The sequence below is a fragment of the Corylus avellana genome, chromosome 10 (genome assembly GCF_965113065.1).
Source record: "Corylus avellana chromosome 10, dhCorAvel1.hap1.2, whole genome shotgun sequence".
In the NCBI taxonomy this organism is placed as follows: Eukaryota; Viridiplantae; Streptophyta; class Magnoliopsida; order Fagales; family Betulaceae; genus Corylus; species Corylus avellana.
In genome coordinates, this window is record NC_142499.1 from 13,601,211 (window position 1) to 13,618,434 (window position 17,224).

Genomic DNA, 17,224 nt, shown 5'->3' on the forward strand with positions numbered 1-17,224 from the left:
CGCGTTACCTTTATGTCCGAACATGATGCGGACACGGAGGAAAAATTGCACTAGGTGTGTCTGGACATCTTACTAACGTGTCCAGACACAGTGAGGGTATAAATAGGCTGAACGTGATTTTCAGCCAATTTTTCTCCCTTTTTCTCTCATTCACCCGAAATTCTCCCTTCTCTCATGTAAGGTTTGCATCCAAACCTTAGGTATTGAATTGTAGAAGTCTCCAAAGGCAAATCCGACTCCGGGAAGTAGTTTCTTGGCATTAGATTGTCCTTTCTACTTGTGAGCAGGATGAAAGCCACGTATAAAGTAATGGATCCAAAATCTAGAGATAAACCACGTCATTCACACCTAATTAATATTCTGTGGTTGCCTCATGGCCCTCATGCCACCTTCTACTCTTTTGCTTTACTGTCACGTGGTACATGCTCTCTAGGTATTATTTCTAACCTGATAAATCTAGAAAGGAGTGAAAAAGGTCGAGACAAACGAAGGAAACTCAATGCATAAACTGTTTTTGAGATTATCTTTTGTCCAAACGTCATTGGCTGGTTTATCAATACGTGACCAAAACCATGCTTAATATTAAGAGCAAGGTTATTTAATAGACTGTTTTATAACTGCCACACAACTTTATTTATATGAATATGTTAGAGACGTTTGACTCAATCGGTGAAATAGCATCTCTCCAAAAAAAAATTACTGCCGAGTGAAAACTGTACATAAGTAAAACCATAATTGTTGACACGGGCCTTTTCCACATGAAAGAGAATCTTTTGATACATTTGAAGCAGAAGTGATGTGGATGTGCAAAATTATGATGCGTTTAAACTAATAAAGCGACAAAAAGTGCATACTGGTTTATCAGCAATCGTGGTCTACATTCTTATAGCTACAATCAGTGCTGATAAGTACAAGTTGCTTTGTGTTAATGCAACCTAAACTATAATCCCTTAATCTACTGCCATTCAACAAACAACAGCAATTTGAGATACAACAGGAGAAGAAGAAAAAGGCACGTTACAATAAACGAAGCCTCTTGTTCTTTTTCTCTTTCTGTTTTCCACTTCATACCAGCAGTGCCTTTCATCAACATGTTTTACCATATCAGCCTTCTTGCCTAGGACTCCTACCACCACCATCAGAAAGCTGCACCCACAAGCTTCGACTTCTTTCCCCCCCATTTTCCCAGGTTTGCTGCCTTACACTTCTATCGTTTGTGTCACCGCCATCAGAAAATTGAGCCCACACGCTTCGACTCTTACCCCCTCCTCCACTGAATTCCTCCTCACATCCTGCCACCGTCTTTAGGAGTTCAGATTGCAGCAGCGGGCAGTTCTCCTTGAGATACTCAAAACCGTCCGAGCGCATAACAGCTGTATCGAACAAGGGCAATCAGAGAATAAGGATATGGTAAGCAAGAGTACAGGGGGGAAAACAAATGGTTATACAAAATTAATGAAAACCTTAAGCTCCATTCTCGATTCCCATGTTTTCAATAACTTCAGGACCCCCTGAAGAGCAAAAGATTTTATAAACAGGATGTGCTGCAGTTGCTTAATCATGAATTCATGACACCATCATGTTCCAAGCTTGAGCAGTTTTCCAAATTTGAATGACTAGATTCAAGGCTTATGAAACATAAAATATATCTAGTAAAGCACAAGTAATTATAAAGAGTAACCGCTGTATAAAACTCAAAATGGAAAAGGGACAAAGTTGCTGGTACTGGATAAGCAGTCAGAGCATTCAAAATAAATAAACTATCATTTCTTACGGTATTGATAAGCAACTCTCACACACCCCCATGGGACAATTTCCCCTCTTCTGAACTCAAAAGATTCACAATTTACCCAGAAAACTTTGTTGAAAATCTTCTGTCCAGGTATGGTGTGGGATAGAAATTAAAAGTAATTACAATCACATCCATGTCTCTCTGACCAATTAGGGTTAAATTTCATATTTCATGCAATACGTGCATCATATGGGAAAATTCATCAATCGCCACAAAACAAATATGAACATTTCATTTTACTCCAAACCATAGGAAGGTTTAGTGATGCTTTTCAAAAAGGACGGAAGGTAATTTGTAATTTCTCTCGACTAGTTTGCCCAATAAAACTTGGTAAAACATGGAGTCCAAGTATTTGGAGAAAACTGGAAGAATATAGATGCCATGCCCATCCAGATGAAAAGACAGGATAGAACCATGATATCATTCATTCTATGATGAAAACAAAATACAGATGTGAAACAATATGAATAAGTCAATTAAAAAACAAAAGGTGATAAATATAGCAAAAATAGTAATAGAGATGCATCATTTTTCAAAATTTCATAGGGAAACGGCTCAAGAGGTCTTTGGCGTATTACTTTTTATCAAATCGTTCCCTAATGTTTAAATTGATAAAATTTAAACCCCAAGGTTAGAACCGTTATCAAATAGACCATTCCTTTAAATTTCTAACGGTGCTGCCACACCATACCCAATTAGAGGGCGACACGTGTCCCTCTTTAATTAAAATATATATATATATATATATATATATATATATATATATATATATATAAGGGGTAGCTGAGACCACCCCCAAAAGTTTAGGGGTGGATTGGTCACCCCCTCTGGCAAATATGAGGGTGGTCCGACCACCCCTAACTTATTTATTTATTTTAGATTTATATTTATAATTTGTAATTTTCTTTTTCTTTTTATAATTTTTTTACTAAAGGGGATACATGCCGCCTCTGATTGGGTATGGCATGGCAGCACCGTTAGAAATTTAACGGAAGGTGGATATAAAGATCTATTTGATAATAGTTCTAACCTTAGAGAGTAAATTGATAAAATTTAAACTTTAAGGAACGATTTGATAAAAAGTGATACCTCATGACATCTGAAGCATTTTTCCATATTTTAGAATTATATGAAGTATATAATCATGCAAGTAATCATAAATTTAAAAACAAGTCAATAAGTACATCGCAACCCCTTCCACTGTTTTTATTTACAATCATATTAAAATGATATACTAGAAAACGTCATCTTAATGTTGATGGTGAATCTGATACTTGTTCAAGGATGTTCTAGATGTTTTCTTGATAAGTAACAAATATCAATAAAAGAAAAAAGGATGTTTTCTAGATGTTGATGGTGAATCTGACACTTGCTCAAGGATGTTCTAGATGTTTTCTTGCTCGTTTTTCTTTTTCTAGTTAGGTGATCCTTTTGTATACTCCCTGTGTACTTTGGGGCGCCTTACGCTTTTAATAAGATTGGTTATTACTTATCAAAAAAAATCAATAAAAGAAAAAAGAAGAATCCTAATATATATGGAGGTTTACAAAGACATGAATAAAAAAAGAATTAAGATATAAATTACAAAGGTTAAGAAACTTGATAAATTAAAGGATAAGCCATTAGTAGCATGAACCAATGGAAGAGCAAACTTATAACATTTTCTTTTTCAATTAGTTGATAATATAATGCCTTCATATGTCCAAGTTCTTTGCTCTCACCAGATGCACACAGAAGGCAAAAAGGGACTGCATTTCATAACATACCATTTACATGTCTATTAAAATCACCCTTTCAATTGGTAAACAACTCCACAATCAACTTGAGGCATCATTCATGATACATTAAACAAGGTAAAAGCTAGTGACCAAAGCTTTTGCGCAATTTCGCATCGAAGAAAAAGATTATCCACCAACTATCCGCTTGTCTTACACATACAACATCAATCTACCATAATCTTGTTATGCATTCTTAGATTATCCACCATCAAAATTCCCCCAAGCTTTACCCACTATTGTCAAAACAAAAAAGACCACTTCTATTCGAACTTTTAAATGTCAAATCTTTCGTCAAGAAAAAGCAGCTCCCAAACTTCCTCTATTTTTTTTCTTTTCTTTTTTTTGATATGTAATCGAAATATCATTAAAAGTAAAAGGCGCTTCCAAGTATACAATAGAAGCCTCCTAGCTAGTCAGGACAAAAAAAACAAGAAAATCATGATAACTAATTACCAAAAAAGAAACAAAAGCAGTTGTCCAAAGATAAAATGTGTTGAAAAATAAAGAATTAATCTCCTCCAAAGTCCTCTCATGGTTTCCAAAACTTCTATCATTCGTTTCCTTCCATACGCACTACAAAAGGCACAAAGGCACCATCTTTCACATGGTAACACTCCAAATGTTGCCAGCAGTCCGCCAACAAACATACAAATCCACTATTCGTCTAGGCATGACCCAACACAACCCAAATCAACTGAAAAAACATTCGAAACATCCTTGTCATGACTTTCGGTGCACTATAATGCCTCTAGGCCACATGGTGTTATTAGGCTAGTTATATACCATTTATCATGCGTCAGCAATGTGCTAACCACATATGTGCAATACTCCCAAAAGAACTAGCCAGTTTTACTAGATGTCTCCAAAGTCACAACATAAGAATGCACTAGCCCCAGTTGTGTGATACTCCTAGATAATTAGTCGCTACAGGACTCTCCTATATCGCCAATGTAACCTAGCTTATACCATGTAATCACAATTTACACAATCCAAGATATCACAAGGCACGTTGCACTGCAATGCCCTTGCACCACATGGCATTGCTGGGTAAGCTTTAATACCATTTGTTATGACTACACTAGCCATATCTACACAATAACCCAAAAGACAAATCACAATTTCATTGTAATCTCTTACAAAACCTAGCACCTAGTATGCAACCTAGGTGGGATTTAGCATACACCCATATAATAACACCATAATTCAATCCAATCTAATATGGGGTATCACAGTATCCCCTACTCAAATTCTTAATGTTCACATTATGAACCAAATTGCATTGCAATGCCCCGCTCCACATGCTATTACTAGGTTGGTTATGATATCATTTGTCAAAGCTCATTGTAATCTATTACGAAACCTAGTGCACCTAGTACGCAACCAAGGTGGGATTTGATGCAACCTTAGGTTTTCTCATTTGTAACATATAAACCTAAGATCTATTTCTCCCATTCCCACCCCACTCATATGCTACCTTAGCCAAGGCCCATACAAATTCAATTAATAATTTGTTGATAGTGTTTTTCTTAAAAGGTCTTTCTTTTTGATAATGAGGAACCCTTGTGTGTGTGTGTGTGTGTGTGTGTGTGTGTGGGTGGGGGGGGGGGGGGGGGGGGGGGGCACTCATTGTACCCATCCTGTTAAGTAAACCTCGGACCTATGTAAAGCGCCCCCTCCACACAGACCGGGTAACGCCGGTGGGCTGGTCCCAAATAATTGTTTGCACTCAAGGGGATTCGAACCTTAGAACCTCAAAGACCAATCTCAGATTGTTTGATTATGTAGGTTTTAAGTACACGTCAACCATATCATATCAAGTGTGGTCAAGAAGAAAATATCATATGCAAACCTAACAAGCACCAATATTGATACACAAATATGAATACTATAAGATACGGACAAGGCAATACATCGACTCTTGAAATCTAAGATACGATCAACAGTGATTTCAATTGATAAATGTAGATTATGCACATTTTTTACTTAAAAGATGTATAACAAACATCAAATGGCATCAAATATGTATAAACAATAAATCTAATTTGGAAGATATAAATATCAGAAGAAAACATCATCGATTATCCATGTTTGACATTCATAGAAATTTGACATTTTAAAAGGTTCTAGCTTTCTAAAACATGTACCTCTCAATTCTTTTGAGTACATCAACATTTTAAAATTAAATGACCTATAATTTACATTTGAAACCAATTATTGTTCAAAATGTTCAATTTTTTACCCCAAACATAACCTTATGGATCCATGCCATATCTGACCTAGATCCCTACGATATCCATGATCAAAATCAATTTTCTAATCTATAAATATGTAATCCAGTATATACTTGTTCTTTCCTGACTTTTATTTTATGTATGCAATAGTATCAGATACTGAAACAGTTGTCATGTTGAAGTATCTTTGTTTCCTATATGCAAACCATGGATGGGGAAATACGGGGAAATACTAGGAAACCAACAATCTATAAAAATAATGTACTTTGTTTAGCAAATTCTAACGACGTCCACATTGTTTGACAAAAAATAGAAAACTTGAGCATGAAAAATAAGGCAGGAAGAACGTACCAACAAGGTTTTCAGCAGCAAATTTTAGGCAAACTGATTTCAGATCTGAAGCATGATAACGGTCAGCCAGGGCCAAAATATTGGCAACAGAATCTACAGATATATCCCTACAGAGTACAGACTCGCACATCAGTCTAAGTCTGGGCAAACTATATTTTTCAGAAGCAGCTAACAACTTTGCAGCAAATGTGTCGGATAAAGATGGCATGCAAGATGAACTTGATGCCAAGAAATCCTCATCTTCAACAAGAGTATCTGTGTAGATGTATTGAAGCAAAGCCTGTTCAACAGACATTGAAGAAACCGTTACAAAAAAGGACAAATAAATGGTAGCCTCTACCTGCCACAAAACCCTGAATGCTTCAAAACCATGCTGCCTAAATTTAAAGCAGAAAGGGGGAAGCAAAAAAGGGAAAACTATTCTTTGAAAAGGCTACCTTAAAAACCTTGGGTTCCATATCTGTAATAACTATTTCATGATTATCTTCATCCATCCCATTGAAAAATTCAGTTTCAAATACAGGAGAACGAGCAGCCAGTACCAGCTTGTGAGCATGAAACTTTTCCCCCGACACGTTAAAAGTAACGTCCGAACATTCCTCGTTCTCCAACAACATACCAAAATGTTCTCCAATATCAGATTCAGGGACATGTATGGAGTGTAATCTTGAACAATCTATTGCAGAAACCACAACACCAACAGTGCAATTTATTTTCAAGCAATCATCCTTGAGGAAAACTGATGATTCAAGCATATTCCGTCTGAAAAATCGTTTGTAGCCCCTAATAAACCAAAAAAGTAAAAGGTAGTTTAACTATAAAGCAGAAAATCTATAATAAAAGTTGAATAAGATTAAAGGATCACAAAATAGTTACTTTAGAAGCGAAGAAAATAGTTGAATAAAACAAAGAATACAAGAAAAAAAAAAAAAAAGAAAGAAGAATACAAATCCCTTGTAGCAGTCAACAAGCTGTTATGTATGTTTACAACAGATTCGATATCCTTAATTAAAAAAACAAAAAATGTTTCAACGGATCTATGCTGGGTTAGAAAAAGGCAAATGCAGTTCAGCAGATGCTAAACATATATCCTTTATTCCAAGCTGCCAATTGCATGAGGTGATGAAATGCTGAAAATAACGTCTTTCTTTTTCAGATTTAAAAAGATTAAATCCATCCTAAATATTGAAGCTTGATATTCCATATGAAATGATGAGAAACTATAAATATGTAGAACTCTGGCAAAAAGAGTTTATCACAAGAACTGGTTTTCTTCACGGCAACTAGAGTGAAATGGAGGAGAAAAGATGGATTCTTTACAACAAACATGGGATATCCACTAAGACCAAATTTTAGAAGCTTTCTTATTAAGTGACTCTACTGATCCTAAAGCATGTCCGTTCTGCTAAATAAAGGTTAAAGACAGCCCCTCGAAAGAAAGTTCCATGTGAGGAAAGAAAATTACACTCTATAGAAGCTAAAGAGTACTAATCATAGTTTTCTTCTTATGCAATTTAATTAATTAAGTCATTACACCAATCCAAGTTTATTTATTTTGATGCTTTTCCAAGTCTATCTTAGCAAATTACTGGTTTGAGCTTTGCTTGTGAAAGCTGGTTGCACTCCAATATGCAGAGCTTGAAATCCTTAGTCCAGGATGCAGAGCTTTCCGGTCTCTCTATCAATTTTAGAGAAATTACAGAGTCTAAAATGAATTCAGAAATTTTTATAGGGTGAGATGATTGCAGAAGTGCCATGAAAAGCACATTTATAGCATTGTTCCCTTGGATGTTCAGGCATAAATTGAAGATAAAATGTCTACTTCTAGGATTTTATAGTTGGCAAACAAAATTGGAAAAAGAAATATGAAGGGCATGTTTTGGTTGTACCACCATTACTTAGGAATAATTATTCCCCTAAATTCTTCACAAAAAAAATTATTCCCCTAAAATCAGGAATAGCTATTCCTCTCAAAAAGGTAGAGAATAGGCATTCCCCCAAGAATGAGATATTATTTTTATAAGTAATGGTATTTTAGGAAAATTGGTTTTAATTCTTATTCCATTCTTCTTCTTTTTTTGTTGTCATTTCTATGTTGTCACCAAATGAATGAATAGAAATGGTCATTCCATTCCAGCTTCTTGTATTCATGGTAATACTCATTCCTATTCCTAGGTAATCATCATTCAAGTACACCAAACGTACCCTAATAGTAGATGAGAAATGCTAGGGGTACCAAAGCTTTTACCAAGAGATGAGTACTAAGATGATGTGGAGCTTATTCATTGGAAGAGCTTATTCATTGGAAATGATTAAAACAATTAATAAAGAGAAATGCCACGGGTACCAATGAATAAGCTACACATCATCTTGGTATCCATCTCTTGGTAAAAGATTTGGTACCTATAGCATTTCTCATAGTAGACAGTATAGTGGATTTCGTCATGCTGTCATGTGTTGTCATGTCCTTGACTCATTCAGCACAACATTTATAGACAACAACCCTGGTATGTAAGCAAAACAACCTAGTATACAAAAAATTAGGAAGGAGAAGAAGAAGAAGCGATTTGTGATTGCAAACTTATTGACTTAAATTGCCCCATTCTAGTGAAGTCCTTAAATAGGCCACAAATAATTAGGATACCCCTTTGTTTAGTTTACTAAATTGTCAGTACCATTCTTTGGTATCTTATGCTGTGAGTTATAAGGAGGATTGCTTTCCAGTAACTCCCATACTAACCTAGCCATTTAGGTGGTAGTCTATATGTTACATTGTTTTTCGAAAAAATATTATTTGCTTGTCAAAAGGAACACAAAGACAAATAATTTTAAAATATAGAACATTCTCAAAATTTAAAGTTATAAAATAAGTTTGACAGATTTGCCAAAGTGTGTCGATAAATACATTCCTAGTGTCAACCCCTAGGATGATCATGCATAAAGTGAATATGAAGTGTTTAACTCCAGTAGCTTATAGTTAGTGAGGAAGGTTGTAAAAAAAAAAAAGTTGATAGTAAACAGCGGAAACTTTTTCATGTGTCCTATGTCCCTCTCCCTCATGATTCATAGGCAAAATACACATAAATGGCAAACATGCCCTGGTGTGAGCCAATCCAAACAATCTTCGGACCTTTAACACGGTACTTTATCTTTTAATTTTTTTTATAAGTAATTGAATTTTATTAAAAAGCGAAAGGGCATAACCCAAGTATACAGGCAGTATATAAGAGAGATACCTAATTAGAAAAAGAAAAAAAAGATCAAGAAATTTATTAAAGCTAGTAACATGAAGACACTCAAAGGCGGTTGTCCAATGGTATAGGGTTTTGAAATAAAGGCTTTTAGTTCCACCAACGTTTTCTCGCAATCCTCAAATAGATGATTTGAGTTACACATTTATTGATTTATATGACAACTGTTCTTGAAAATCCTTCTTTAATAGACCACAAATAGTTAGCAAGTCACTTTCTTTAGTGGATTCAAGTTGTTATTAGTTTGTTTAGGTGTGTTATGCTGTGAGTTATAATAGGAACTCTTTCTCAATGAACACAATAGCTCTTAGAATGTCTATAAATCACATAGTTTTTTCATAAATGTTTCTCTGCTTGTCAAAGGAATACAAATAAATACTTTTTCAGCATATTGGAATGCTCACAAACTCCAAAGTAAAAAAAATGAATTAAACTGGAATTCATTACTGATAATGGACCCCATGTTAATTAATAATCACTAAAAAATGGCATCAAGATATTGGTACAATTAACGTTCATTAGATACAGAGTTTACAACAATCCTGGTGATTTCCATGTGTCAAAGGTACACGTATACACATACTATGATAAAACAAAACAATCACCTCCAAAAATCAACCAAAGCCTGAATTTCAAGCAATCCAAGACATCCACACCCAGAAGATATAGATTCATACTATTACTTCTATAATTCCACGTACTCAGACCAACCAAAATGTCTATGAACCAAAGGCTCTCGCACATTTCAAAAGCACCAACCACCGAAAAAATTTAAAATTCATTACAAAATTAACCACATATCATGTTTATCCTTTGATACACATTTCACACATGAGAACGAAAGCAAACAATCAATCAGTCACCAAAAGAAACTAATCAAACCTTCAAATGCTCATCATTCACAATGACCCCTATCAGAATATCATATAACTGACCACAACTGTACACATTAACAATTGCAAAAAAACAAGGGGGTTGAAAATATTATTTATTTTCAATTAAAATCACCATACCAGAAAAATTCACATACAAAAAAAAAGAAAAGAGAGACTACCCTATAAACTTCCTTAGTATATTCTACCTGAATACTCTAAATTGAACACAATCCAACAAAAACCCGAGACTTTTATATCATTCGAAACTCCGTTACCATACTCTGACTCAACACTAATAATCAAACCCACAAAATCCCAATCCTTCATAAGCACCAATACCACAAAGTGTGAAATATCCACTGAATATCCGAGATTTTTCAATCGAAAGAAGAAGAAAGGAAAAACTTACCACATGCTGCCTCTATACTTGAGGGTGTAGGGGCCGCTCTCGAGGGAGCGATCGAAATGGCTATGGACCTTGTGCTTGCCGGCGCCGCTCTGGTCAAGCAGAGTGAGCTCGAAGAGGGCGCGCACGTCGTTTCCCTCGCTGGCCAGCGCGATGAAGACGGAGACGTAGGTGGAGTTGTCCTCGGGGTTCTTGCCGTCCGGGTAGAAGTAGATAGCCCATTGGAACCCTCCGACCGTGAAGTTGTCGCTCGCGATGTGCTTCCCCACCCCGATCCCCTTTGCCAACGAGTACCCTCTTATCGTGAAATTGTGCGAGCCGTTCACCGTCTCCGTCACGGACCGCGAGCTGCTCGGCGAGCCCAGCCTGGGGCTCGAGGGCGAGGACGACAACATGCTTCTCTTTTCGTCTTTTGATCTTGTTTGGAGTGGTGGTCTTGGGAGATTTTTCCAGGGGGTTTTTCAGGAAAGTGCGAGGGAAAGTTTTCTTAAGATGCGATTGTGAAGAAAAGGTTTCTGGTGGAAGGAAGGGAAAGTACAAAATACTCTTCTCCCCGTCTATATCCGTTGTATATCTGAAGTTTGGTTACTGCAACTCCACACGGATGTTGACCAAGTCTTTGCCATCTTAGCACTAGCAGGAGGAGCTCCCAACCATTTTTTCAGGAATAAAACTACTTTTTAATTTTTTATAAAAAAAAATACTTCACAATAATTTTTTTAAATCTTTCTTATATCATTAAAATAATATGAGAAAAATATAAGAAAAGTCTTCAAAATTACCAAAATGTATAAAAAAATATCACTTATTTTTTATATTCCTATAATACTCTTATTCTTTTAATAAATAAAATAATTGTTAAAAATAAAAACAATCAAAAAAAAAATTAAACAACGATTTTTTATAATTTAGACTAACTACATTAACTAATTATTTATTATTTATTTTTAAAAACTTTTTTTTTTTTATTTTATTCACCAATTGGTTTTTTAAAAAAAAATTGTTTAGGTTTTGTTTACAATTATTTTATTAGTTAAAAGAATATGAGTATTATAGGAATATAAAAAAATAAGTGGTCTTATACATTTTAGTAGTTTAGAGGCTACTTTAATATATTTTGAACATTTGAGGGCTATAATTTGAAGAAATTTTTTTATATTTTTTCCAAATAATATTTATTTACTTTTACTTTTCTTTTTCTTTTTTTAATTCTAGAAAAAAAAAATGTGTATTTTCTCCCATCTCTCTCTTCTCCGTCTCACCTCTTCTCTCTCTCTCATCTCTTACTATGGTTCCCTCTTTCTCATCTCCTTCTCTGAATCTTTCTTCTTTATTAAAGTGTATTTTCTCCCCATCTCTCTCTTCTCCGTCTCACCTCTTCTCTCTCTCATTTCTGACTCTGGTTCCCTCTTTCTCATCTCCTTCTCTGAATCTTTCTTCTTTAGTTCTCATTCTCTCGCAGATCGGCGTCTTCACTCTCTCGTCCCCGTCTCTGAATCTCTCTCTTTCATCTCTGTCTCTTAATCTCGTCTCTGTTGATTTCTAGGTTCATGTTCTTTTTCTTTTTTTGGATGAATAAGCAACTTCATTGATCAAACAAAACCAAATACATAGAAAAACACCAAAACAATCCTGCTTTACAGACTAAGGCCCAGCTTCACAGAAGCCAAAACCAAACACACTAAAGAAAACACCAGCTGCAGAAAACATAGAGCATCAGAAACAAACTAACCAAACCGTTCAAAAGCCTTATCAAAACATAACACCCCAACAAGAGAAACGTGCAGCAACTTGCATCAACAAAGCAGAGCTGCAGGCAAGTTCCATAAAGAACAAAGCACAATATTTTCCCTAGTTTTAGTGAACCTTCCTTTCCCAACTACTCTTCCACGAACTTCCCACAGAATTTACTTCAATATCTTCTCCTCTGAACTTTGGATGTCCTGCATGCCTAATTTCATTTTGAAACTCATTCCTTCGTCACAATCCCACTTGAGACATTTCATCAAGTCCAAGCTTCAATTCTTCAATGTCTCAAAGAGCCATCTCATGATCAACTTTTCAAGGATCTATGCACACAAAGTCACAAATCTAGGAACTATGTTCCTAAGAAGATCCTTCAAAGCAAGCAATTGGGCTACTTGAGATGGCAAAACATCCTTCTAGAGAGATCAAATTCTAAATAAGAAAGGGTGGAAGGGATGGATTGGATACTCAAATCATCGGAGAAAATGCGTTATTTTCTCTTTTTTTCTTTTTTTTTTTAATTATAATTTCCGCACTTCATTTTTGAGTTCTTTTCCTTTTGTCATTTTATTTCTTGTTTCTGACAACAATTAATCTTTTGATGTTTGTTCCTATGAGAAAATATTGTTGTTAGTTTTTGACAGGTGTTTTGGTGTTTAAGTTTGGCGGACCCCTGGCCTTTTGCACACTTAGTTATTTCCTTACTTTTGGTAATGTATTTCTCTAATACACATTGAAGACAATGTGTAATTTAAGTTTAGGGATATGGAAAGATACCCTATCTCTTTTTGTTTATATGTTTGTCTTTTTGTTATAAAAAAAATAAATAAATAAATAAAAATTTGCTATGTTGTTGTTAAGCATGAGTTAACTATAGATGTGGTTTGATTTTCATTGGCTTGTTTAACATTGTGAACACACCATCATGTCATTAGGAATTTATCTGAGTCGTTTTACTCATTTTTTTTGGGCTAGAGAGACTTCACATGTTTGAAGTTGATCACCACGAGCACATTAGCATAGAGTCTGTGAGGTATGAAATTTGAACTGAATCATGTGTATCTTGAGATTTGTTGATGGTTTGTTAATGAATAACCTTAGCTTGAAAATAAAATTTTTTTTAAAAAAAAAAAATCATTTTGAGTTTCTCATTAAGTAATCGAACCTCTTGATCGAACCTCTTGCCTCATTAAGCACTAAGTGTTCGCATAAAAATGTGTGAAATTCAAGTTAGTTAATTGTATGACTAGTTTGGCTTTGTAGCCTTTTTTACTTGAGTTATTAAGCTCTTAGGAATGTTTCTACATCTAGTGCCCTAAAACCATCTAATTTGGGAATCATTGGCCTAACACTCATTACATCGGTCAATTAGAAAGCTTAAGAGAGCTAAACATTGCACAGCCTACACCAAAAAAAAAAAAAAAAAAATGCATATCTTGCCTTGGTTGTTTTATTTGATAGGGATTCCAACAAATTTTGAGGTATTTATCTTGAGAAAAAATTGAAGCCTCATGATTGTATGCTAATTTCATTTTGCATCTATCTGAGCATATGTTGTCTCAACTATCCATTTATGAGTTCTTTGATTTTGGATTCCCTAATGATTGTGATGATAGTGTTTGTCTTGTTAAGCTTGCTTAGGAATGAGAACCATGCTTTGTGTGAAACTTTATTATTTTCAATGATATAGCACTGACAATGTTTGTGGGTATCATTCCTGTTAAACTCTCACGAGACTTCACTCGTCCTCTAGGGATGCCTAGGAGTTTAAAAGGTTTGTTGCATATGCTAAATACAATCGTCTCTCCCATGACAGCGGATTTATCTTTCTTGCTTTCATTTTGTTTTGCTAATAGACTAGCAAAATGTAAGTTTTGGGATATTTGATGTGTGCCAAATATTGCATATTTGGACCCCTTAATTTACATTAGTTAATCATTTAGCTGTGTTGTAATCTAATGTTTTGTGTTAGTTTTATGTTTTTAGTGTTTTTAGGTTGTTGAAGGAAAACTACACATTTAAAGTGAAAAATACGGAGTTTGGAAGAAAGCTGAAAAAAGTGCCATCAAAGTAGGATCGAGCGCATCATCCCACGCTTGAGCGCATGTGCGCTCGATCCCAAATGGGTCACACTCGAGCGAACCCACGTCCACAAGGAAGCCACAAGCGCCCAAGTGCCTTGCCGCAAAGGAAGAGCTACATGCCCGAGCGCGATCGAGCACACTGGCCATGCGCTCGAGTGCACTCCTCTGCTAGATATGACCTTGTGTCATTTTTAGGGTTTTAAACCCTAGAAGCATATATAAATACAATGTTAAGCTTCAAGAAAAGGACGCCAGAGACCAAGGCTGAAATTCTCTACAGTTTTTCTCCCTTTAGTTTTAGTTTTCTTTAGGTTTAGATTTATTTTTCAATAATCATGAGGAGCTAAATTCTCAACTAAGGTTGAGGATGAAGCCCCACCAATGAAGAACAACACACTTTCATGTAAGTCAATATTATCTTATTTTATGAATTTTTAAGGTTTCAATAGTTTTGCTTTAATTCAATTATTGAAATTACTCTTAGATATCTATTGTGATTTCCAGATACATGTGATGATTTATGAGAGTTTCATGTAATTGTTTGCTTGGATCTTTATAAAAATAAAATTGGATATCTATTTGTGATTTGTCCAACGGATATAATTGATGATTTGGCTTAATCCGGATATCATTTATGATTTGTACAATGGATGGATACATTACATCTTTTAATTGATTTGTGAAGCATAGTAAGACTTACATAGGATTTATTTTTGAGAACTTTAGATTTTATTAATGAACATAGAATGTGTTGCTTCGACTTGGTGGGTATGGATTCCACAACTTTAGTATTTTATCTTTTGGTTATTGTTATTGTTATTTAGCTTATGTTTTTCATTTATTCAAAAAAATCAAAATCTTTTGGAACTAGGTTAGGATTTAATTAAATTAGATATATTTTATTTTCAAAAATACAATTCCCTGTGGATTCGACCTCGCATTTGCATAAACTATATTGCAAATGACTCGTGCACTTATGAGTAACATTAAAACTCACAACATCTATTCCTATAGTTTAAAAAGTCTTCCATTCCATACTCTCGTTTAAGAGAGATAACGATCCCTGAGTGTTGTACTGTAAGGGATGTAGGCTTGGAGATGAACCATGGAGTCAATTACTAGTTAATTGATTTCCACAGGGCGTTACAGTTGGTATCAGAGCCTTATACTCTGAAGACTACAGGATAGGAGGAAGGAAAGCCTAGGCAATGATCACACCAGAGAATAGGCTAGTTAGTTGTTAGGACTTAGTTCATAGGTTGGTTGCTTGGTTCTAACCGAGTCGGTTCTAATCCGATGGAACCCAACAACTGGACCTAACGCTCTAAAGATCGGGAATGTTGAGGGCGACATTCACCTAGAGCTTGTGGAAATTTCAGTCTACGAGGCAACACCCCTTGGGAGAGATCAAGTGATGGACGCAATTGGCCAGTTAGTGTCGGCTTTGGACCGAGATAGGGTGGCGAGGCAGCCAGCCGTAGGACTTGGTTGTTCTTTGAAGGACTTCTGTAGTCATCACTCTGATAGTTTTGATGGGACTGGTGATCATATCAGCGCGAAGAACTAGCTAAATGATATGGAGGAGCTGCTGATTACTATTGGGTGTACTGAGGAGCAGAAGGTGGTTTGTGCTGCTTATAAGTTGATTGGAGAGACTAAGTGCTGGTGGCAAGACAAGAAGGTGGTACTTGTTGACATGGGTATGTCCAACAAGGATGATTTAACAATGGCCCAAGCTTCAGCTCAATTAAGTCCACAGGCTCAACATAATGTAAAGGCCCAAATTGAAGAAATCCTAATGCAATCTAGAGAGTTCTAATAAACCTCGGGGCCATCCAATTATAATTATCCATCATTTCAAACACATGCCTAGGTCTAACTTGAAGTTCAGAATCTTATCTTTCCAACTAAAAAGGTTTCGGACCATTTGGAGTTGCACGCCGAAAGTTATGACCGTTTGAAGTGGAGTGGTCTGGCTTCTTGGGAATATACATTAAGGTGGTTGTTTGTGCCCTTATCTACTGCCCCACGAATTAATGATTGTTTTTTGCCATTATTACTTGTTTAACTTCATTAGATGCTTATCCTATGCTTAGAGGGTTTTTCTAAGCTTATATAATACTTGTGTGCGCAAGTGTGAGTCAGACTAGAGTATTGTGTTAAAAAACCAGACTTTGGCTTTTGAGGGGAGAGTTTTCCTTGTATCTCTGTATCTCTTTGGTGTGAGCCTTAAAGTGGTGAGTGTTCTAGTTTTGTATCCCTTTGTTGTAATCCTTTGGATGGTGTGATATTCTATATCTCTTTGGTGTTATCTCTTGGGTGGTGAACTTCTATCTTTCATTTGAGTGTGAATTTGTGTACCTGTTTTCCATCTCCATTTTTGTCTGATATCACTCATTGCTGAGTTGGGATCGGACATTGCCATTACTTGGGCCATCTTCAAGCATGAGTTCAATCGGCATTTGTTTCTCAGAGTCGTGTAGGAGGAGATGGCATGAGAATTCATGGATTTGGTCCAAGGAAGGATGTCGGTGATCAAGTACACCGCAAAGTTTCTATAGCTGTCAAGGCTCGGCATCAGTGGCAGAGCCACATGTAGGCCAGAGGTGGCCACGGCCCCCACAAGAAATACTAAAAAAAAAAAAAATTGAGCACAAGTTCAGCTATTGACCACTCGTCCAGCTACATAGGGCCCCCACAAAGAATTTTT

At 35.7% G+C, this 17,224-nt stretch overlaps 1 protein-coding gene across 2 annotated transcripts; it reads right to left on the bottom strand.

The window, feature by feature from the left end:
* Nucleotides 1-832: 832 nt before the first annotated feature.
* On the bottom strand, nt 833-11,348 carry BPM4 (BTB-POZ and MATH domain 4). 2 transcript variants are annotated; one of them, XM_059606483.2, is made up of 5 exons: nt 10,688-11,348; nt 6,590-6,935; nt 6,153-6,432; nt 1,464-1,511; nt 1,191-1,373 (listed from the first exon to the last, which is right to left on the bottom strand). In XM_059606483.2, the coding sequence occupies exons 1-4, from the start codon at nt 11,077-11,079 to the stop codon at nt 1,465-1,467; spliced, it is 1,065 nt and encodes a 354-aa protein (XP_059462466.1). In that variant the 5' UTR covers nt 11,080-11,348; the 3' UTR covers nt 1,191-1,373; nt 1,464. The 2 variants fall into 2 exon arrangements, with proteins under 2 accessions (XP_059462465.1, XP_059462466.1); XM_059606482.2 differs by lacking the exon at nt 1,464-1,511 and having other exon boundaries at nt 833-1,373; nt 10,688-11,343.
* Between the last annotated feature and the right edge of the window lie 5,876 nt (nt 11,349-17,224).

Coding starts and splice junctions, on each gene's coding strand:
- BPM4 (XM_059606482.2), bottom strand. CDS start 11,079: ATGTTGTCGTCCTCGCCCTCGAGCCCCAGGCTGGGCTCGCCGAGCAGC. Junction 6,936..10,687: donor AAGTATAGAGGCAGCATGTG/GTAAGTTTTTCC, acceptor TTGGTTTATTAG/GGGCTACAAACGATTTTTCA. Junction 1,374..6,152: donor TGCTGCTGAAAACCTTGTTG/GTACGTTCTTCC, acceptor TGTTCGATACAG/CTGTTATGCGCTCGGACGGT.